Genomic DNA, 25,017 nt, shown 5'->3' on the forward strand with positions numbered 1-25,017 from the left:
TTACTTTTTTTATTATGCATTTTTTGGCAATTTGCCCCTCCGCTAGCTCTATCTCCAATTATCTGTTGTCTCAGCTAGTAGGTGGAGCCTAAATGCGATCATGTCTTCTAAACACAGCACACATAGAGAAGAGGAGAATCCTGCTCTCCTATCTCTATTACATATATAGAAGTTGCAGCAACCTTGAGGACATCATACAGTACTAATGAGCAGTGCATCTGTGAATCCAGCACTGGGGGGAGATATAAAAATAGTACTTACTAGGAAGCTACAGCAGCATCTTTGTGTTTCTCTCTGCCTCTGCTCCCTCCCCCTCCCCCTCCTCCTCCCCTCTCCATAGACTTTTATAGGCAGCTGTAATCTGATCCCTCAGTGAGCTGATAGCCCATGTACTCTTGAGAAGATGATCAAAGCAGTAAATTCAGAGCGAGTTAAAGAGGATCTGTCACTAGTTTATTAATGCCCTATCCCCTAACTAATCGAATAGGTGATATGATGCTGACAACTACAGTGTAATTGTTGTTTTTAAAAACACTTATTATTTACAAAGTTATGTGGTTTTAAAAAAAAAAAATAATAAAAAAAAAATAAATATATATATATATATATATATATATATATATATATATATATATACTAATTTGGCTATACTTGCCAAATGTGAGGTTACTCTTTCTTTTCACTCTGGGCGGTGCAATGTTTTCTGTATGACGCTGACCAATCAGCGTCATACAGTTCTCCTCTTCCCAGCCCAGCAAAACAGCGTGATCATATAGTATACAGCTTCCATTCCCGACTGTGTTTTCAACTGGTGTACCTCCGGTTGTTTCACAGCTAGAATTAGAATCTGTGGTCCACAGGCAGAGATATGGCTATTTGAAGTGGAGTCTGTTCCCTCCAGCCTCAGTCTCTCACACTGTGTGAAGCAGCTTCATGCTGATAGGAAAGCATCAGAGGCTGTGAGGTAGCTCCACCTCAGGAGAATTGCTGGTGTTGACACCCACTTGTCTAGTATAGCCTCATTTACATATTTAGAAATAAGCTCATAACTTTTAAAACAAGGTTTTGTGGCACAATTTTCACTCATCAGTGTGACAGCGCCTAGGAGATTGAGCAGTACTAAACTAGTGACAGATCCTCTTTAACAATTAGAGGTGGGAGGGTGAGAAAAGATGCCTGATAAGTGGAGAAACAGGCATATTTCTCTAATAATATATATTACAAAGTTTCCTGTATTTGCTTGTACTATTGTTTTATGCAAAGTTTGTTGAAAAGTTAGTGACCATTTAAGGTCAGGACTCTCATTTGGCTGTTTCAAAACACAAATCTTCTCTTTTCAAGCATTCTTTAGGTCATTATCTTGTTGCATTACCCAACGTTGCTTCAACTTTAGGTTATGTACTGTAGTGCTGCCCCTACATTCTCCTATAAAATGTTTTGAGACACCTTTGAATTTATTGTTCACTCAATGATCGCAAGGTGTCCAGGCCCTTAGGCAGAAAAGTAGTCCCAAACCAATATGCTCCCTCTACCATGCTTCACAGTTGGTATGAGGTTTTGGTGTTGATGTGCAGTGTTCCTTTTTCTTCCAAGCATAGCTTTGTGCATTTGTGCTAAAAAGTTCCACTTTTGTCGCATTGGTCTAAAGAGCTTTTTTTCAGAAGTATTGTGGCACATCCAGTGGTCTTGGGAAAACTTGAGGTGGGGGGGCGTGGTTTGGACATGGCGCTGACCAAACGTGCTGCTTGAGAGCTCCGTTCCTGCACTTCCCTAACTCGAGCATTAGCACATTAATAGACTGAAATTTACCTACCTGATGGTCAGGAAATCCAAGGCCACCTCTGGGACTCCTTATTGCACGAGGCAGATGTCAGCAGCCGGCTCCATTCAGCGTTTCCTCATGGACGTTGCTGTTGGAGCGCCTTCCAAGTTGGTGCCGCTGGAGGGGAGATGGCGGCGGGACTCCGCTTTCTGAGGGGATTGCATCTACGGCCACCGCTGCTGCTTCAGGTACCGATTGTACCCTTTCCTATTCCTGTGGGACAGTTTCCTTCCTTGCTGGCCGGGGACGAGCTGAGTTCTCCTGGGACTGTCATGGCGCCACCTGCTGTGGAACGATCGCCACGTGGTGCCTGTCATGGCGGCCGGGTCTCCCCTTCTTCCTCCTCTTCTATACCGGGGCCTGCATTATTGCCTTCCATCTCTTCCAGGGATACAGCTGGTCACCTCTCACAATTTAACCGCACCAGGGGATGATTTACAGGGATTGAGGCAACAGTTGTCTGCTTTGCCTACTAAACAGGACATGGAGCGTTATATTAACCGCTTGGAGACCACTTATAAATCAGAGATTCAATCTCTCACTGCCAATCTCTCTCACTTGTCTGATCAAGTGCAACGTATGGAAGGAGATATCTCATCTGTCTCAGTGCAGCAGGGTTCACATGCGGATCGTTTGGATCAACACTCCCATCAGATTCATATGCTCTTTAATTTATCGGAGGATCATGAAAACCGGAACCGTCGTGACAATATTCGACTTCGGGGCATTCCTGAGGATGTTTCTCCTGGGCAACTCCTACCCGTTTTACAGTCCTTGTTTAATTCCTTACTGGAGCAGGGCGCTGGTGATCCTCTGGAGTTAGATAGAGCTCACAGGACTCTTGGTCCTCGTAATCCGGATCCTGACAGACCTAGAGATGTTCTATGCCGTGTTCATTTCTTTGCTTTCAAAGAACAGATTATGCGGAAGGCCAGTGATAAAGGCAAAGTGTTCTTGAAGGGTGTCAAGATTCAAATCCTGTCTGATTTTTCTAGGATGACTTTAGACAAGCAAAGAGTGCTGCGTCCTTTGCTGGATTTGCCAAGAGAGCATGAGATTTCTTACTCGTGGGGTCACCCCTTTCAGTTACAGGTTCGCAGGGATGGAGGGTTTTTGATTGTTCGAGACCCCGGGGATATCTCGCATTTTTGTGCTGCTCCATTTGCCTCGAGTCTCCATACCTGAATGGCCTTGCGTTCCTCAGCCACCTCCACGTCCACGATCACGCAGGCGTGGTCGCTCACCTGCATCTCCTATGAGGCGTAATGGTGGTCGTGATGCTGATCCACTGTGATTCCTTCCTGACGTCTACTCTGCGGTCTACTGATGGAACTTTATTTTTGCCTCCGCCCAGTGAGGCTGTTATTTGCTGCTTCCATGTTCACATGATGGAACTGTCGCCTGTTTATTTTCTTTTTATTCTAGGTGGATACTCCTTCCTGGAATTTTTGCCATTTCTTGTTGGTTAATTGGTCCTGTTGGGCTGTCAGACGTAATTCCAAGTGAATGTGTTTTTCATTATTTTATTTGCCTAAATGTCCATTTATGCTGTCAATAACTGCATTTAGGGTGGTTCTTTTTTGGGGTTTTCTTTCTGTTCCTGACCATGTCATGTGCCTTATACTATATGCTTTCGGTCATTGATCTTTTGACCTAACTTCACGTCCCTTGATTTCCTTTACTTTTATTTTTTTATTTTTTCATTTATTTCTTTATCAATTCAGCTATGTTTTCTATTATTGCTGGGTTGGGGGTGCGGGGCGGGGGCTAGACCTTGTTCTGACACTTCTCCTCTTAGGGACTCACTGGTTGTATCCGGTGTTTACTGTATTTGGATTGTTTCTCCTTGATTAGATCAGGGAGTGGGTGATCATTTCACCCGTTTTGTTTGTCTTTGTTGTCGTTTTGTTTGTCTTTGTTGTCGTGTTATCCCTTCCCTGTTTGTCTTGTCTTTGTTGCATTAGTACACAGTAATGGCTTGCTTATCCTGAGTACGGTGAGATGGCACAGTTGAAAGTATGTACCTTTAATGTTAGAGGGTTTAATGTCTCTGAAAAATGCTCACAGGTACTGTATCACATGCACAAAGAGCGGGTTCATATCTTGTTCCTGCAAGAAACGAATTTTCAGGTGGGCCATACACCACAGTTCACAAATCGGTATTATCCGGTTTGGTTTCACAGTGCCAACCCGGAAGCCAAGTCCAAAGGGGCTAGTATTGGTATACACAAATCGCTTTCAAATAAGACCATTGATGTCCTGGTTGACCCAGGTGGTCGGTTTGTCTTTCTTAAGCTGTCCATTAGGAATAAGATTTTCACGTTGGCTAACTTTTATCTTCCCAATCAGGATCAGGCTCGGGTATGCTGAGTATTTCTCAGGAAATTAGAGTAGTTTTCGGAGGCTGTTTTACTTGTGGGAGGTGACTTTAATTTGACATTTGATTCTAGACTTGATACCTCCTCGGGCAGGTCTGCTGTTCCTAAAACACACTTGGCGGCATTGAAGACTAAGATGCACTCTATGCAATTGATTGATGTGTGGCGTATTCTTCATCCTCAGGTACGAGAATATACTTATTTCTTTCCGTTACACAATATGTACAGTCGCTTAGATGCTTTTCTCGTTAGCCACCATTTGCTTTCCTGGCACCCTACTTCTGAGGTGGGCCCCATGTTTTGGTCGGATCATGCTCCGTTTTTTTTTTTTTGTCCCTTACTTTCCCTGATTCGGTGCCCAATTTTCAATCTTGGAAGATTAATGATAATCTCTTGCGGGATGCAGTGTGTATGTCCGCTTTTAAAGATACGCTTCGCTCTTTCTTCGCTGTGCACGCTCATGACTCTACTCCGTTACCATTACAGTGGCAAGCATTGAAGTGCGTGGTTAGAGGTGTCCTAATTCAGCACGGGGCTCGCTTGAAGAGGGAAAAATGGGTAGCTATTGCACGGCTCCTTGAGCGGATACGGGAGTTGGAGTCCAGTCATAAGCGTGCTCCTTCACCGTTTTTTTCTGAACTTACTACAACGCGAGAATCCTTGCATTGTCTGCTAGACCAATCACATGCTAGATTTCGGGATCGGATGCACAAACACTCATACGAATTTGCGGATAAATTTGGCAGGTCCTTCGCAAGGATTTTACATCCCCGTATGCAAGCATCATATATTCCTAAAATTGCGTCTCCCACTGGCGGCGAGGTTCATGACCCGGTCGGTATCACTGAATGTTTCCGGCATTATTACTCTACTTTGTATAACCTCAAAGGTCATTTTCATGATATGCAAGCTGATGCGTTGCGTGAAAAAATTGATCAGTGTGTACAGGACACTGCATTGCCGTCTTTGGAGGCTGGGGACGCCTTTGGACTTGAGGAAGAATTTTTTTACTCTGAAGTGTTGCGGGCGATTGGGGACTCTCCTTTGGGCAAAAGTCCAGTACCTGATGGGTTTAACAATAGATTTTATAAGACGCTTAAGGATCAACTCACTCCCTCGAGTCCTTTAACTCTGTGTCTTCCTCTTGTCCCTTTGCGCCTCAGTCTCTTGGGGCTCATATTACCCTCCTACCAAAACCGGGTAAAGACCCCACGACATGCGCAAATTTTAGGCCCATCTCATTGATTAATGTAGATGTGAAAAACTTTGCGAAATTGATTGCCTCTGACCTCTCTCCATTATTGCCGAACTTGGTCACGGATGATCAGGTAGGGTTTGTGCGTGGTAGGGAAGCCCGGGATAATACTAACAAGACCCTTCTTTTAACATCATTTTGTCAGACACGCAAGATACAGATGTGTCTACTTTCTGTTGATGCCGAAAAGGCTTTTGATAGGGTACACTGGGTGTTGACTCAGGTCGGACTTGGCTCTGCAATGGTAGATAGGATTATGGCACAATACCACAGGCCTACAGCTCGGATACGAGTTAATGGTCTTTTGCCTGACTCCTTGCCTATTACAAATGGGACGAGACAGGGGTGTCCACTTTCGCCTCTGTTATATGTGTTGCTCGTGGAACACCTGGCTGTGGCACTGCGGAATAATCCTAGTATTAATGGCATTTGTGTTGGTGCTCAGCATCACACGTTAGCACTGTACGCTGATGATCTTCTTGTGTACCTTACGAATCCTATGATTTCTTTGCCGTCTTTGACTGGAGAGTTTGAGCAATTTGGTCACTTGAGTAATTTTAAAGTCCATTCTAAATCGGATGCGTTGAATGTATCTCTGGATGTTCCTCTAGCTGCTCATCTCTCTCGGGTTTTTCCGTTTAAGTGGCAATCTACACCTTTAAAATACTTGGGGATACATATTCCCACACATTTGTCTGACTTGTTTACCTTGAACTATACACCTATCCTACAGCGTACCTTGCGAGAGCTGGAGGCGTATGGGGGTAGGCGCATGTCGTGGTTCGGGCGTATTAACGCTGTTAATATGGATATATTGCCTAATTTTCTGTATATATTTCACTGTCCCTATTGTGGTTCCTACGTCCTTCTTCAAGACCTTGCATAGGGCCATAACCAAATTTGTATGGGGCTCTTCTAAGCCTCGGATTAGATTTTCTGTCCTCAGTAGGCCCAAGGTGGAGGGGGGCGCGGGCTTACCGGACTTTAAACGTTACCATCAAGCTGCGATCCTCATGAGACTGGTGGATTGGTTCCGCTCGGCTGCAGGTAAGCAATGGGTGCGCATTGAGAAAGGTATGTCCTCTCTTGCATTGTCAGTTTCTTGTGGTCTGGAAGCGGATCATTGGTGCCCTGGACCTTGCTCACCATCTGGGTCCTTTGACTCCTCTTTTTGATAACCCTTCCTTCCCTCCAGTGGTGTGTGTGGACACATTCCTGTGTTGGGGGAGACAGGAAGGCGGATACCTAGCTCAGACCCTTACGTCCGATGGTGCTTTTTTGTCACTTGCTGCTGTCTCGGAGTCCTTCCCGGGGAGACGGTCAATATGGTGGTCGATTTTCCAGCTACGTTCGTATCTCTCTTCCGTTGGTGATTGTTTTGTGTTGCTTCAGGATAAGACTCCTTTAGAACTTATCTGTCCTTGACTTCTGCTCCTTCTCACATGCTGTCCTATCTGCATGGGATTCTCCGCCCCAGCTATTCTTTTTCTCAATTGGTGTTCACTACAGCATGGGATGAGGAAATGGGGGTTCAATACTCTGAAGAGGATTGGGGGACTTCCTTTTTCTTGGCTCAAGAATTGCCGACGACTTGTTTTGCTCAGGAAAAAAATTATAAAATCCTTACCAGATGGTACCGTTGTCCTTCCTTCCTGCATAAGATATTTCCTGATGTGTCTGCTGATTGTTGGAGTTGAGGGGACGCTCCTGGAACCATGTTGCACATTTGGTGGGATTGCCCCAAGCTCCGTCCCCTTTGGGGAAACATTTTTGACCTCGGAAACAAGCTGTTTGACACTGAAGTTCCTACATCTCCTTCTATTGGCTTGCTTTCCATGGTTCCTGGATCACTCTCACACCTCAAAAAGGGTATCCTTTGGCATTTTTTGACTGCAGCTCGAACTATCATACCAGGTCACTGGAAGTCCATTCATGTGCCTTCTTTGCAGGAATGGGTAACTGAAATGAACAGGATTATGGTTATGGAGGATTTGCTGTCTGCTGATCGGGTTAAATCTGACATCTTTGCACAAAATTGGTCAGTTTGGTCGGAGTTTCGGGGTGGTGCTGACTTGCCTCTCTGGTTGGTTGGCCTCTATTGAACGTTCCTATCACCAGTTCTGTGTGCTTTTGTTTGTGCTTCCTACTGTTGTCTTGTGTTTGTGTCATTTTGTGTTGGAATTAACACCAAAAAATTGTCATTCTTGTTTTTGGGACTGGTTTCCCTACATAGTGCACTACTTTTGAATATGGATATTGTGCTGTTATTTGCCATTTGATGTTATTTCCTCTATCTTATTTTTTTTCTGATGTTTGGGAGAATACCTCCTTCCTTTGATTTTATGTACTTGTACATTTGTGTACTCTGAACTTCTTGCACTGCGTGCAAAGTTTTGAAATATCGTATGATGTCTTATTTGCGGTTTTCTATTCCAATAAAAATTGTTGATAAAGAAAAACTTGAGATGGCAGCAGTGTAGTGGGAAGTTCCCAAAAATGAGCCCTATGTATGGCGCTGTTCCCTTTTCTATCCTGTTCCCTGTTCTACTTTTCCTCGGATCAGGGACTCTGATAATTTTTCACGGACCCGATTCAGCCGCTAATGTGTGTGGGTCTGTGAAGACTATCGGGTGACACTCGGACGCCGTCAAAAACGGCCCGAGTGTCACAACGGTCTTGTTCATGAGGCATTAGTGTCGCATGGCAAGGAGGCAAACACTGTATAGATGAAAGTTCTTTAATAAAATTGATGGATACAAGCGACGCGTTTCAGAGCCGGACCGGCTCTTTCCTCAGGTAGTATCACAGAGATAGATCTCTCTGTGATACTGCCTGAGGAAGGGGTGCCGGTAGTGGGAACTTCCCACTACACTGCTATCATTTCTGTTAACCGGACATAGAATTTTGTACCTGGCACAACCCGTGGCCTGCAGTTCCCTGGAAAATCCACTTATCAAAGACACTATCTGCAGGGGTGTTGTGCTCCTATCACGACATCACCAGGTGAGCAGATCACTACAACATTTACTCTATATCCGATGGTTTGTGCCATTTTTCACTGTTCAGCTTCACTAATTTTGAGATGGCAGCGGCTCCCTTCCTTGTAGTTTCATGAGAACCATTCTTGTTCCGTGTCTTTCTAATAGAGATATTTGCAGTTTGTAGAGTCTTCGATAGGTTTTTTGCTCTTACCTGTGGGTTCTTTCACACCCCTTTAAGGTCTCCCGTTGTGCTCTTGGAGTTATCTTAAAAGGATGTCCACTCCTAGGTAGAGTAGCAACAGACCTGAATTTTCTCCATTGTAGACAATTTGTCTAACCATGTACTGATGTACACCCAGGTCTTTAGCAATGCTTTTTTTAGCTTTTTACAGCTTAATGCATCTCTCTAACACATCTTTGCCTCAAGTCATGGTTCACACTAACCAATCTTTAGGCAAAACAAATTTGTTAGTAACCAGGATTTGCGTTCCTTTATTTAATGGGCAAAGCACCTGTGAAACCCACACTTCCAATCTCATCTCCTTAATTGAAACACCTTTTGCCAATTAGCTGTTGAAGTCATTAAGGTTCACTTACTTCCCCGCACTGAGGGATGTTTACTTAATGTGCTCAATAAAAGACATTAACAGTACAACGGTTTGTGCGTTATTAGTTTACTTAGATTGTGTTTGTCTATAATTGTGACTTAGATAATAATCAGACCACATTTTATTAGTAATCAATGGAGAAATACGGGTAATTCCAATGGGTGCAGTAACCTTTTCTTGCAACTGTATAAATGGTTAGACCGTTTCACTTTTGAGTATTAATTTTCCCTATGTTGTGTTTTTGATGTCATGTTTTCAAAAACTTTTATTTATACCATTTTCTTTTGACAGAGAATTCTTGAGTTGGAAAGTTTCCTTGCTAAATCATCTCAGGATAGTGACACAAAGTCAGAAGTATTATCAACTCGGCTAGAAAGTGAAGCGAACAAGCACAATGCAGAAATAACTACAATTATTGAGAAACACAAGCAAGAGCTTGAGCTCCGTATTCAGGAGAATGAAAAAGCCTTGGAATTAAAGCTAGAAAGTTTGAAAAGTGAACATGAAGCTGAGATCACTGCATTAGAAGCGAAGTGCCAACAAGAATTTGATATACGGTTAAAAGAAAAGGATCGTACATTTCAGGCTCATATTGAAGAAATGAATGAAAAAACATTGGAGAAATTAGACGTGAAGCAAACAGAACTGGAAGCCCTCTCATCTGAATTGTCTGAAGCTCTCAAGCTACGTCAGGAAATCGAACAGAAGCTTTTGGCATGTGAAAATGAAATGGTCAAAATAAAACTAGAATATGAAGGTCATATTGTTGAGCTTCAGAAGCAGCACCAAGACCATATTGGTGCTATTGAGAAAGAGAAGGAGATAATGACTCAGGGGTTAGAAAAAGGTTTGAAGGAGGAAATTAACCATTTGAAGCTCTTGCTAGATGGAAAAGAGAAGGAGATGGCACATTTACAGATTGAAAAGCAGCAACTGAAAAATGGAGTTGATAAGGCCGATGGGGAGTTGAAATCCGTTTCTACCCGGCTAAATGAGCTGCATTGTTCATATCAGAAGAAGGAACAGGAGGATGCAGAGACTTATAACACAAAGCTAAAAGAAATACAAGAGAAGTTAAGTTTTATCGCCGAGGAGAGGAACCATCTCAAACAGTTGGTTGAAGAGCAAGAATCAAAATTGAAGCTTTTGACTGCAGAGCTGGATTCTCATAAAGAGCAGGTACAAAGCCTTTCTCTAAAAATGTATCAGCAGGCCACACATATTAATGATCTGACATTGCAGTCTGAGAAGAAGATAAATGAATATAAATATCAAGTAGAAGAACTGAACAGAATTGCTGCTGATAAGGAAATTGAAACGCAAAAGCTAAAAGAGACTCATAACCAGCTTAGTAATCAGCTTAACCAAAATTTGTCTTCCAAAGAAAATAAAATAAAATCTCTACAAGAAGAGCATCGAGCAAAAACTCAAAGCCAAGACACCAAAATTGAAAGAATGAAGGAAAGGATTAAAGAAATGCAAGAGACCTCCAAGAAAAAATATACGGAGATGGAAAGTAAACTAAAAAAAGAATTGGAGAAGAAACAATTTGATTTAGACAATAAAGAAAAACAATTCAACGATAAAATGCTGGAGATGGCCCATGCAAGTTCAACTGGAATTAATGATGCATTGTCTCAGCTGGAACAGAACCATAAAGAGCAAATTGTCAGTGTCAAAGAGGCCCACCAGAGAGAATTACTGGAGACTGTACAAGATTGGGAGAAAAAGTTTAGCCAGCACGTGGAGGAAGTGAAGGAAAAGCATGATGTTGAACTTCAGGAGAAAGACCAAGAGATAACCGAGACTAAACAGCTGTTCAGTAACATCCGCAAAGAGAAGGAAGAAGTGGACAAACACATTATTGTGCTAAAGGCAGAAAATAGTAATTTGGATATCACTTTACATGAAATACAGGAAAAGCTAAATCTGATGACTGCTCAGGTTCTGTCTTTAACCCACAGTGAGAGTAATTTGAAATCGGAGCTTGAAAAAGTAGAAAATGAGTACATGTCACTGGTGAACGATAAAAACTTGCTTGAAACCGAGCTTAATAACCTAAAGACGTCGGTTGATGCAAATAAGAGCGAAATTAAAGATTTACTTAATAAACTATGCAAAGCAGAAGAAAAATTTAAATCACTTGAAATGTCTCACAGTAATGAGTCTTCTACACTTGCAAAAGCATTATCAGATAAGCTTCTAGAAAAGGAAGCTTGGTGCAACAAAATACTAGTTGAACAGGAGCGGAAATTTGAAAATTGCTACAAAGAGGCTGTGTCAATGTTAGAGTCATTAACATTAGGACTAAGTAATAAATACAATGATCACATGAATAAATTGATGCTCAGGATTGACGTTTGTGAGAAAGCAGCATGTAGATTGAAGGAATCCATTTCAAAACACGTGAGCAAAAACCAAGATTTGGAAACACAAATTAATCAATTGAGTAATGAATCCAAGACCATACATACATCCTTGGCCCAAAGCAGCCAACAATTACTGGAAAAAGAAAATGTCATCTTGGCTATAAAAGAAGAACTGAACACTCTCTTCATAGAGAAGGAAGCCTTGCATAAAGAGGGAGGAAACCAGCAAAAAGTGGTGGCTGAGAGAGAATCTTTCATTACACAGTTGAAAAAAGAACTCTCCGAAAATATTAATACGGTTACATCTTTGACTGCTGCACTAAAAGAGAGAGACACTGAAGTAAATGAACTGAAGTTAAAACTTGAGAGCAGTGTGGCCTTAGAAGAAAAGGAGAAAGCTATAGCTTTTATTAATTCCCAGTACAATGAAAGTCAGCAGCAATTACTCCGTCAAATCCAAGACCTGACATCAAGTATTGAAGATCTGAATAAAGAAAAAGCTGCCGCTGTGAAAGAAGCAGGTAAACTAAGAAACAAGTTAGATGAGTGGAAGAAAAAAGCAGAATCCAGGTTTGCCCAAAATCACCAAACAATCAAAAATTTACAAGAAAATATTGAAAGCGGTAATAAGCAACTGCTCGAAAAGGAAGGGGAAATTAAGATGGTCCAAGAAGAGTTTGAAAATTTTCGTAGCAACACAAGAAAGGATCAAGCCAACAGAGAAAGCTTAGCGCTTGAGTTAACTAACAATGTTGAACATCAGAATTCAAAAATTCAGGAATTGGAGGCAGAGAGAGCCAAATTAACAAAAGATAAACTGTGCTTGACGGAAGAGGTAGACCGACAAATTCAACAACAGAGTATTGAAAAAAGACAACTTGTAGAACAGCTTTCACATATCCAAAATGTTGCCTCAGAAAAGGACAGTCACTCGATGGAATCACAGCAGCAAGTACTCAAACTAGAAAATGAAATCTCGAGCTTGAAAGAAGATTGTAATACAAAACAAATTCAGTGGGAACAGCTAAAAACAGAGCTAACGGAAAGCAAAGATAAGGCTCTGAAAGCATTGGAAGAGCAACTTACAAGTGAATGCACCAAAAAAATCGCAGAGCTCAAGAAAAAAGCCGAACAAAAAATTGCATCTGTTAAGAAGCAGCTAATGTCTCAGCTGGAAGAAAAAGAAAAATTTAAGCAAGATCTGGAAATCCAACTGCAAAGTCTAAGGGATGAAATCCAAGGCAAAGGCCAGGCATTACAAGCAGGCTTGAACCTGGAGAAAGAAGAACTTGAGAAAAGATATGCAATTCTACAAGATGAACACCTTCACAAGGACAGCGAGTTATCTAGCATAAGAGATGAGTTAGTGCTAAGGGAAAAGAGACTGAAAGAGCTGGAAGACCTAAATGAGACGATCGAGAAAAAGCTCAGCGAAAGTGAAAGGATCATAACCGAAAAAGAGTTGTCCCTGGTAACTAATAGGGAAGCAGAGGAGCTGAAACTGGAACAACTGTCTACCAAACATCAGGAGGTTTTACTTTCTCTACAGGAACAGTTCGCTGTGAAAGATTCAGAGTTGAAAGCTTGTAATGAAAAATTAGAAGAGCGAGTAAAATCTTATGAAGAACTCCAAGCACTTTTTGATGAAATTCAATCTCAGGGGAATATGTTAAAGACAAAACTTCAAGAAGCAGAAGGGGAGATACAAAAATTCCGTAAGGAAGTAATTAAGCTGCAGAAGGACTTGAGGACTTTACGGAGGGAACATAATCAAGAACTAGATTTTCTAAAGAAAGAACTATTAGAAGAAGCTGATCAGAAAGTCAAGTAAGTCTCTGAAAAGTCATTGTTTTCATTTTTATTTTTTATTTTCCATAGTTTATACATATGTTACTTCATGTCTTTTCCTTTTTTATGTTACAAGTTTACTATATAATTTTTATTCCAAATAGGCATGAACAAGAGGATCTAGAATTAAAGCACAATTCTTCCTTAAAGCAGCTTATGAGGGAATTTAACACACAAATGGCGCAAAAAGAACGCGAACTTGAAATTTGTGTTCAGGAGACAATTGGTAAGACTAAATTATTTTTTTGACAAATGTTTTGATTTTTTAAATTTCCTATGTCCATTACATTTAGGGTTTTCTGCCCAACACAAAGAAGGGGACATGACTGTATACATGCTTATTGGTGATATCCGTATAATTTATTAGCTTACGCCATGCGTCTGGTCATTTAAATATAGTAACTATGTGGCCTTCATTTGACAGGGCAGGTTTCAGATTAATTTTTGCATTCGTACGCCTGGATGGTGTTGCAGTCATGTCTTTTAAGAGGAGCTACTGTTAAGTGGTACTCAATGTCCACCCACCTAGATCTGACAAGCTCCTGTCAGTGCCCCTCTTCCCCGTGCACCATACTGAAATCTCACACGTGCTCGGTGCAAGCTGCACTCTCCCTGGCTCTGCAGTGTGAGAAAGCAGCAGATGAAGTTAGAAGTTGTAATTCCACAGGGAAACTGTTGCTGGAAGTCAGGCTCGCTCACTGCAGAGCCAGGAAGACTGCAGCTTGTACTGAGCATGTATGAGAATTGAGCATGGTGGAGGGAAACGGACTTGTCAGCTCTAGGTGGGCGGAGAATAATATTGTTTGGGAACATTTTCAAAAAAGATTATACAGCTATTATTGCTATTAAGTACATCATCAGGTCTAAGATCTATTTAATAATGTATGCAGCTTGTATTGTGAAACCTGGTGACAGATCCTCTTTAAATACTGATGCTGCAAGTATGCCTCACATAGAGCAGGACAGGCAGGGGAATTTCTTTAATTCTTATGACATTCCTTTTAGCCTTTTAACAGGCTATATAATTGTTTTACTTCAGTCTATAATCTTTAATGGATTCTAAATGGGCCAAAAGGGAATTGTCACCTCTACTGACACGTCTGTTTTAGTAAGTACTTGTATTCTCCATAAAATAATAATTCTGGAGCATCTTTTCTTAGAACTTTGTTGTACAGTTCCTCTGTTATTCCTCCTTCAAATTTATGAATAAATTGATGTTACCAGTTAGGGGTGTGTCTATACACAGTCTCACACTGTCCAATCAGGGCTGACCGTATCAGACTTGCTAGGACATGCCCCTTTGACCCAGTTGTCAATTTTGCATACATTTTTAGAAGTAATAAGAGGAATGGCACAACGCAGATTTTATAAAAAAAAGATGCTGCAGAATTGTGAATTTGTGTGGAATACAAGTATTTACTAAAACAGGAGAGCCGACAGTTTCTCTTTAAATACGGTCTATGGCATAATGACGAAATTTAGGCTACTGTTTTTTTATTTCAAGGTCTCCGCTGCGGCCTGATATTTTTTGTATATTCCCAACAAACCAGTGCACATTAACATATGACCGAGCTTATAGAAGCTTATGTGACTGAGCTTATGGAACAGAATATTCCAGCCATTTATCAGGTTATTACAGCCATCTCATTGAACATTTTGACTATAGCTAGACCCGAACACTTCTGATGATAGCAGCATTGTAAATGTAAATGAAATTGAATCACACATTCTAGGTCATATTTTATATTACAGATCATATTCATTCTACCACTAATCCGCAAAGTGTGTCTTTGCCGTCTAATGAAATGTTTGTTTGATCCAGGCAAAGCACAAGAAGTTGAGGCAGAGATAATGCAATCGCATCAGATAGAAACAACCCAGCTCCATAAAAAGATTGCAGAGAAGGAAGATGATTTAAAAAGAACAGTCAAGAAGTATGAAGAAATTTTAGAGGTAAATATTATTGCATTGTTTTTATTGATTTAATTTATTAGATACATCTTTGTACAAATCCGTTACATCTGTATATTTGCATAAAGCTTATTTTCCATAAAATAAATTAAAGGCAAAATCCAGTTAAAAGTGATCTTTCAACATGTCATTGATGAGTATGTCAGAAAGTCAGGACCGTAGAGTCTGCCAGCTAGGACCACCAACAAAACCAATTCAGCTCAGCCATTCAAATCAATGAGAGCTTTGCATAGAATATTATGTCCGTCTTACAGTAACTGAAATCTCAGAGCAGGACCAAAAGAGTTCAGGTAATCTGTGCAGAGCTGCAGCCCCTTCATCCAATGTGATCTGACATGTATCTATGACCCTTCAACAGATCATTTTAAAGGTATTTACGTCCTAAATAGGTTATTGGAGGTGGTACCAAGATGTAACTTGAATTGTTTAACCCCTTCCTGATATCCACCGTGTATATATGGCGGGGGTCAGATAAGGGAGTATGGAGCTTGTCAGCTGTATGAAAGCGCCAACACTTCAGTGTAACGAGCAGGGTCCTGCTTGTTTAACCCCTTAGATGCCGCTGTCTGTAGCGACCATTGCATCTAAGCTGTTAGAATGAGGGGGGTGGCCACCCCTAACTTGCCATAGCAACCGGCTGAATAAAGTTATTGTGTTATTTATATCACACGGTAAACGGTGCAGATTTAGGACGCGAAAAAGCATGGCGAAATTTCATTTTGTTTTCTATTCCCCCCCCAAAAAAAGTTAATAATAGTTAATCAATAAATAATATGTACCTCAAAATGGTGCTATTAAAAAATACAACTTGTCCTGCAAAAAACAAGACCTTATACAGCTATGTCGACGCAAAAATAAAAAAGTTATAGCTCTTGGAATGCGACAATGGAAAAACTTAAAAAATGGCTTGGTCATTAAGGTTTAAAATAGGCTGGTCATTAAGGGGTTAAACAATTTTGTTATTTCCTTATAAAAGTAGTATAACCTAGCAGCAGCTATATAAATTTGGTATCGCCAAATTATTTTTCCTAAAAATGTGAATCAGTGTTTTGTGTAACTTTTACAAGTACTTTTTATTAAAAAATTAGTTTTGCTTATTTAAATACAGCTGTTCTATATTTTGTATACAGAGCAGCTGTATCTAGCACTATTCACTAAATCCGTCAGTCCTACAGACTTGACGGGTTCGGTGACAGCGGGTCCCACGTGTCTGCCACGCAGGATCCACCTGTAATCTATCACATCTAAGTTATGAGCGTATGAAATTTTAAATTAACATATCTTTTTTGCACAGTGAACGTCGTAAAGTCGAAACACCCACACAAAAAAAATAAATGGAGGAATCACTGTTCTTTTCCCATTTCAAATCCACAAATAATTTTTCCCCAGTTTCCTAATACATTATATGGTACAGTAAATGGTGCCGTGAAAAACTACGACTTGTCCCGCACAATTCTAGCCCTCATATGGCTTTGATGGAAAAATAAAAAGTTATTGCTTTTGGAAGGTGGGAAGGAATAAGCAAAAATCCAAATCCCAAAAAATGGCTGATGAGGGAAGAGGTTAAACTAAGGAACTAAAATTATTGACACTTTAATGCCCTATGTAAATGAAAACAATGGAAGCAGTAGCAGCACGTGATCTTCAGAGCACCATAGTCCCTGTCTTGTGATTGTCTAGGGTCTTGACGCACAGACCCCACTACTGACTTGTCAGGAGATGTTTAGAGGTGTCCACAATCTTTTTAAAGGGTTTTCCCGTCTGAACGTTATTTTAGCCAAAATGGAGAGCCGCATACTATGGTAAACTCGGAGTGTATATATATATGTTTTCATTTACCAGTGATAAGACTAAACCGAGTGTATTACTAACGTGTGAGAGCCCCATTGATCTCTGTTAGTTAAGTACTGGATAATGTTCATGCCTGCTACAAAACCGTTTCACCAGTTTTGAATCTTCTCTCCGAAAATATGGCTCAACTGGTAAATATAAAGCAATTTAAGAAATCATCATAAAATGGGAGTGGATGACGGCTTTGATGGTGCATTTCTAAGTTGTTTTTATACATTAAAAGTTTATGGCACACGTGTACCTTTTCAGGAGCTACAAAGAATATTCTTCAACCACATAAAGCTGTATTCCGTTTATTGGAACAGACTACTCTCTAGTGCATGGTCTCAAGAGGTATCGGCCATGGGTGTGCATGGTGTGCTTTCTTCCTACAATCCTATCTAACTTTTTTCTTTTTAAAGACTTCATATGATTTCATATTCATAGATTTATTAGTGACTATTACTAGAAAAAGTCAGGACTTTTGTTCGATTCTTCTTGTGCAGATTCTTAATATTGCTGTGACGTGAGGCATGTTGAGAGCGTTACCTCATGATTTACTGTAGATCGTTTACTACTTCGAAAAATTTGGATCCAATGAACGGATTTGATTCTTACAGAAGTTTTATTCTGTTCTAGGCACGAGAAGAAGAAATGACAACTAAAGTGACTGAATTACAGGAGCAACTAGAAGCATTGCAGGAAGAGCTGTCAAAGAGACAGGAAGAGGAGGCAGCTGAAGAAGCGGAGGTGAGCCGCCACGTATCTCTAGGAAATGTTAATAACTGTGCTGCAAAATAAACAGCCTAAAAGGGAAAAGTCGAATTTCAAGTGATCGTGAGATCTAAAACATAGAAGAAGAAACAATGGGGCAGATTTACCACAGTGTTGGTGTCTAGAATGTGCCGAAAAATGCCTACATATCATCGCACATATCATTTTAGACTAATTTATTAAGCAAAAATCACTGCCCAAAAAACAACATGTTTGTGTCTCACTGGACACTTTTAAAAAGTGTAGAAAAAAGGGGTGGGACTTAACCGGGTAGGGGTGTGGCCTAAATGCACTAAACAAAAACTAAGTGAACCAAGAGGTGGTACAAGGAAAATAAGTGTTCTAGCATGTCCAGCAAGGTGCACCAAATTAATTATATAGCATGCGCCAATGTGATAAATTTGGCGCATCTTCAGACTGCCTGTTTAGTTTATGCTGTGTAAATCTTAGACATCTCATACATTGGGGCAGATTTAATAAGAAGTACAACACTACATGCTATATTGCAGTGTTCCTCAACCATTGGCTTAGAAGCCACATGCGGCTGCCTATCAGGTGGCCCGATGACAATTGCACTGCTGAGACCCGCACCTATACAGAGAACGGGTTAGATCGAGAATTTGCGCAGCCCTCTCCTCTAATCAGCAGCCGCTGCACCATGCGAAGCAGTGGTTGGATGACCCTTGTTTCTGCCTATCTCGTCTAGTATTGTATTGTCCATCTATAAGATGGTATTATTGACTCTCCCTCAATGTCTTTTCACTGAGATTTGCTGCATGAAGTTTAAAATTTTGTGAGGAACATCTGACAAAATATAACTAAGCTGTGTGTTCCTTTTAATATGGCTTAACACCACCGGTCTTATTAGAATCATACTAAATAAAGTTGGGAACATCTGCTATATAAAGGGTTATTCATTCCAATATATGTGATTTTAGTACAATTCTACACCTCGTCCCAAGCTTCACAGTTAACGGTACCACCTATAGCCAAAGGAGGAACAAAGGGCATCAACAAATACCTCATTAAATTCTTCTTTATTGGAGCAGCATTATAATAAAAATATTTAACCTCTTAAGTACACTGCCAATTTTCGTCTTGAGGACTGAACAATTTTTTTTTATATTTCCCTTTTTGCATAACATTTTCATTTTTTGTCCGACGTAGCTGTATAAAAAAGTTGTATGAATGAATGAGTTGTACTTTATGTTGGTACCATTTTTTGGCATATTTACATTATCATTTATATAAATTTTTATTTTGCCAAAAATGTCGAAAATAAAGCAGATCCGCTGCAGTTCTCTTTTCTTATTTTTTTTACACCTTACATTGATCATCATAAATAACGGTATACATTTATTGTACATGTTGTTACGGATGTAGCGATACCAAATATGTGTATATTATTTCATGTTTTGGGACTTATATTTTGAAAAGTTTATTTATTGTAAAAAATGTGTATTTCTGTGTATTTGTTTTTTTATATATTATTTTTTTTTCATTTAACCAAACTTTTTTTATTTTTTTAATTCCATTGCCGGATTTTTTATTTTTGAACATTAATGTACTGGCATGTATCTATATGCCAGTACATTAGCCTGTGTACTGATTGTACACAGGCAGTTGTTAGGACAGACCTCAGTATGCCCTAACAGGAGATATGGTCAGACAGCCCTGGGGTCCTTCAATGGACCCTGGGCTGTCTGCCCATACCAGGAATAGCGATTGATCGCGTCACAGGGATTTGCTGTGACGCGATCAAAGGGAAGACCCCCTTCTCACTTTAGCTTTGAATGCCGCGATCAGCTTTGATGGCGGCATTCAAAAGGTCAGCTCCGGAGAGAAGGGGTTTCTCTTTTCTCCGCCTATAGAGCGGGGCTGTGGCCGTTGCCCCGCTCATCATGGCCTGCGGACACTGGCCAAGTACCCGCCACTCAGGACGAGTATTCTCGTCCTGTGTCGGCAACCAGTTAAAAACACATGCAGATAAACATCAACACAGAACACCATGATATCCAGTCCATCACTGCTACGTTACTAGTAAATGTTGGGTAGATCCTCATAACATCTAGTACATATCCAGTTGCCGGTTAGCGTATTGGAGAACACTGACCAAGTAAAGTTGTGACAATTTTGCATAAACCTTAAAATAACCAGCAACCATCAATGTTGATAGGGACCTTAGTGCCTGGGGAAGTTGCAGCTGACCATACTGGGAAAATGTAGTATTATATGCCATGTAATACATGCGTGGACTGTGTCAGCCAGGCCATTACTTAGTGGCTTCCCACTCCAGCTCAGAAGTGAGGTTCTCAGGCAGGAACACCACACTTTGACTTCCATATTCCCTAATAAGGCATATTGACATATAGTTTTCTGTTATAAGAAACTAGCAATCTAGAAGTGGCTTTCTTTTTTAAGGTGATAACATTTGTTACACTTGTCTATTACAAATGTTACTATTTATTATTGCTTCTATTTTAATAATGATTAGATGTGAACAAGCTTTTTTGCCCGATTTACAAATTCACCGGTGCATAGGATACATTGGGAGAATCAAACGCCAGTCTCAAGCATGGCAAATTGATTCACCAATGCTTCCTAATGGCAAACTGATTTTGATCAATTTTAATACAATATAATTTTTTTTCAGGATCCTGATCATGGAGAAATTCAGGTGAGATCCAGTTATAATGCATGCTTGTCTACTAGTGAAATTTACGAATTCATTAAGAATACATTACACCGGATTTGAAATGAAATTAGTTTTTTCACTTTATACATTTATGGTTCACCTCTGGGAGCCCTTCAATTGGGAGAACAGTGGTCCCGGACTCCATAGATAAAGTCAAGGTGCCAGAGGGCGTGTGGGGGCAGCTACAACCTTGAAGAAACAAAATGGAGAGATGGCCGTTCTTTATTGAAGCCTAGAAGAGTTACAGAAAAAACTAAGCTCGTTTCTGTCATATGCCATTATGAGACTTCTAAGTAAAATTATCATAAAAAGTTAAGGGTTTTAACCGCTTTTCTAGGTACACGTGTGGTTTTGTTCAGATAGCACCAGTATCTTCGGGTGCTCGAAATAGGGTCCCAACCCAGTTATAGGTCAGAAGAATTGTACTTGGCACACCTTAGTAGTATTCAACATAGATTTTTATTCCTTTAGATATATGCCAGTGGCTATAAGTGCAACGTTAACGTTTCCGTCGTGAGACCTTCGTCGGCCACTGAGCCGTACTGGGGACTGATTCCGTGTTGCTATTGGCGCTGCTATAACCAAATATGGCGGCTTACCGCCCTATAGAGAAAAAGAAAAAGCTTAACTTTTTCAAAAACAAGCCTCATGCTGTTACACCAACGTAGAAAAAAAAATTCAAGTTATGACTGCTGGAATGCAAAAACAAGAAAAGTCCACGAATCCGAAGTCTAATTCCGGGCAAAGATTGAAAGAAAAACAATGTTGCGATTCCTTGCTGCTGATTGATGACATTAACCCCTTCCCGCCGCAGCCCTTTTTCAGATTTTCGTTTTTCCCTCCCCACCTTCCAAAAGCCATAACGTCTTTATTTTTCCATCGATTATAGTACTATGAGGGCTTGATTTTTGCGGGACGAGTTGTAGTTTTTCATAGCACCATTTATTTTGCAATATAATGTACTAGGAAATGGGAAAAAAATTATTTGTGGGGTAAAAAATGAAAAAATCCGATTCCTCCATGGTTTTTTGCGTGTCGTTTTTTACGGAATTCACTGTGCAATTAAAACAACATGTTAACTTTATTCTGTGGGTCAATACGATTACGGCGATACCAAATATATATAGTCTTTTCTATATTTTACTACTTTTACGTGTAAAAACCTAAGTGTAAAAAAGAAAATATATTTTGTGTCTCCAAATTCCGAGAGCCATAACTTTTATTTTTCCGTCGATTAAGTGGTATGAGGGCTTACTTTTTGCGGGATAAGCTTTAGTTTTTAATAATACCATTTTGGTGTACATGCGACGGTTTCATCACTTTTTATTTCATTTTTGTGGGAGATGAGGTGACCAAAAATAAAGATTCTGGCGTTTACAATTTTTTTTTTTACGGCGTTCACCGTGCGGGTTAAATAATGATATATTGTAATAGTTCAGACTTTTACGGACACGGTGATACCAATTATGTTTATTTATTTTTTTTTTTTTTACTATGCTCTAGGGGGAATATGGGAAAAGGGTTTTTTTTTTTGAACTTTTTAAAAAAAAAATGAACTTTTTTTTTTTTTTACACATATAAAAGACTTTAACTCATTTTTACTTATTTTATTAGTTCCCCTAGGGGACTTCAACCAGCGATCGTTAGATCGCTTGCACGATAAACTGCAATACTAATGTATTGCAGTATATTGTGATTCTGACAGGCAACTATTAAGCCCTGCCTTAGGCAGGGCTTAATAGGTGCACATAGATGGCGGACCTGGGGGGTTTCATTAGGCCCCCAGGCCGCTAGTTACTCTGAAGTGTCAGCTGTAACAAACAGCTGACACCGGCATCGTATGGAGCGGTTTCACTCCGTGAGCCCACTTCATACTTCCCCTACCCGACTTTGGCGTATGGATACGTCAAATGTCGGGAAGGGGTTAAATGTGTTTTCCAGTTTTATGTAAATAAACTTTTAAGTACTATATAAATGAAACGTTCTATAATGGATTTCAATGATAAACTGTGCCGAGATCATCGATAATTCCAATCTCGGCCTTTTAACCATTTGATGCCACAGTCCATACCGACTGTGGCATCTAAGCTATGAAAACAAATGGAAGGTGCTCCCTTTGATTCCTCATCGCCAACCCTCACGACACGATTACACGAGACAACCGTTAAATATGGCAGTCTGGGGCCTAAGAAAAGCCTACATGGCTGCCATATGTAGATGCCTATTAAGCCTTGGCATGGCCTAATAGATGCCTGTCCATGTTTCACTCACAGGCGCGAATACATTGGAATACAGAGGTATTCCAATGTATTATTTGTTAAAAGTAAAAATCATTGCTATTTGGATTAGGTATAACCGAATAAATCTCTTCAGTCATGTATAATGGTGGTTGGGGGGGGGGGGGTTGTATGTTTTGTACTGTTTTTGTATTGTTTACTTTGTAAAATGTTAAAAAAATATCTGATTTAAAAAAAAAGTAAACATCATAGCAGCGGCAAACCGTATTAAGGGAAGGAGAGAAAGCTGTAAATACTGTGCTCTGCCGCTTCGAATGTGTCGACGTTGTATAGTATTGAGCTGTGTAAGGAATGAAGCTGGAGCAGTAGTGATCTGATCGGCACAGTAGCTGAGAATTGGACCCCCACCGATCAGATATTGATGGCCTATCTGCGTGCGTACACATTAACATAAGAAGGCTGCAGTGTGTTACGCTATATTAATGAGTATATGAATCTGCACATACAATGTTCTTTTTGTAAGGATATTATCTTGATGCCTTGTTATTTTTTATGTATTCATTCAATACCAGATCCTAACACCTGACTGCTCTTTAGAAGTACTGGTAGTTTATTTTCTGTCGTGTTATAGACTGTTCTGTGTTTCTTCTTTAGGCACAATTGGTAAAGAAAACCACACAACTGAATGATGCCAAACTAAAAGAGCAGGAGCTTAAAGAAAAGGTAAGGTGTTTGGGGTCCTTTTTTATATACCGTATTTTTCGGACTATAAGACGCAGTTTTTAGCAAGAATAAATCTTGCTAAAATGTCCTTTCGTCTTGTAGTCGGCAGTAAGGGCCCTGGCAGCGCTGGGTCCCCTGACCGCTTCTTACTTAACAGCTTCCCGACCCATGATGTGGGTCGCGGGAGGGGATGATGTTTGGAGCCCGCTCCATCCAATACAGGTGTCCGCTGTGTTTTACAGCGGACATGCTGCTCTAATGGCCAGGAACAGCGATGGCACTGTTCCTGGCTGTTTAACTAATTAAATGCCGAGGTCCATAGCGACCGCGGCATTTATAGGGGTCTTCCCATAAATATCAGATAGCTGCAGGTCACACCTCTGCGACCCGCACCTATCTCTAGAACGGGGCCACCTAAGCCCCGTTCTAGCTTACTCGCTCTGCTGTCTCCCGGCCACTTCCTGGTTAGGTGGTCGATATTTACGGAAACAGCCGAGTGCTCGCTGAGCTACGCTGTTTCCATAACTCCCATAGAAGTGAATGGGAGTTACTTTAACAGCGTAGCACCGCGAGCTACGCTGTTTCCGGAACTCGGTAGCTCCGAAAACAGAGTAAATGGTCGAGTTACGGAAACAGTGCAACTCGCTGAGCTACACTGTTTTCGGATCTCCCATAGAACTGAATAGTAGTTACAGAAACACCGTAGCATGCTACGCTGCTTTTGTAACTGCCATTCACTACTATGGGTGTTACGGAAACAGCGTAGCTCAGCAATAACTTAGAATGTGGTGAAACCGAACAAATTTTTTTTATCCAATAGTTTTTGCTTTCTAAATGTAGTAAAATATGAAATGTTTCCTATTTTCTGTTGTCTAAAACCTGGGTGCATCTTATAGTCCGAAAAATACGGTACATTTTTTTTTTCCATGCTTTAAAATAAGGTGGGGAATAGGTGCTGAATAAAGCAGTAACCAACAATAAGGTGAAGCAAAAGCCAGACGGTGGGCACAAAATGATGTGGTATATCAGGCGCAACTCTATGAATGGGCTTTTGGATTAAAGTGTAGCTAAACGTTCGACAAACTTCTGACATGTCATAGTGACATGTCAGAAGTTTGTATTGGTGGGGGTCCGTGCACAGAGACCCCCACCAATCGCTAGAACGAAGCAGCTGAAGAGTTTGTGTGAGCACTCGGCTGCCTCGTGTCTGTTCGGCTTTTTCCGGAAATAAACGTATCGGTGTACGGACTCAATAGAAAGTCTATGAGCCCGTACTCCGATACATCGGCTTTCCGGAAAAAGCCGAACAGAAACGAAGCAGCTGAGTGCTCACACAAACTCTTCAGCTACTTCGTTCTAGCGATTGGTGGAGGTCTCCGTGCTCGGACCCCCACCAATACAAACTTCTGACATGTCACTATGACATGTCAGAAGTTTGTCGGACATTTAGCTACACTTTAAGGTTTATTGCTTTACTAGCTGTGGCCTTCGTGGAAATCCGATCAGTAGATAAAGCCACAAGTAGA

The 25,017-nt window shown here is 40.6% G+C and overlaps 1 protein-coding gene across 3 annotated transcripts in view; it reads left to right on the forward strand.

Annotated features, from left to right (window-relative positions):
- The window catches only part of GOLGA4 (golgin A4), a 125,473-nt gene that overhangs the window by 80,323 nt on the left and 20,133 nt on the right, over positions 1–25,017 (forward strand). For all 3 annotated transcript variants that reach the window (XM_075826984.1, XM_075826985.1, XM_075826986.1), the window contains 6 exons: positions 9,336–13,240; positions 13,366–13,487; positions 15,084–15,214; positions 17,702–17,812; positions 20,490–20,513; positions 23,423–23,491. In XM_075826984.1, the coding sequence (XP_075683099.1) occupies positions 9,336–13,240; positions 13,366–13,487; positions 15,084–15,214; positions 17,702–17,812; positions 20,490–20,513; positions 23,423–23,491 (4,362 nt within the window). The remainder of the gene's footprint in view (positions 1–9,335; positions 13,241–13,365; positions 13,488–15,083; positions 15,215–17,701; positions 17,813–20,489; positions 20,514–23,422; positions 23,492–25,017) is intronic.

Source organism: Rhinoderma darwinii, chromosome 5 (genome assembly GCF_050947455.1).
Source record: "Rhinoderma darwinii isolate aRhiDar2 chromosome 5, aRhiDar2.hap1, whole genome shotgun sequence".
In the NCBI taxonomy this organism is placed as follows: Eukaryota; Metazoa; Chordata; class Amphibia; order Anura; family Rhinodermatidae; genus Rhinoderma; species Rhinoderma darwinii.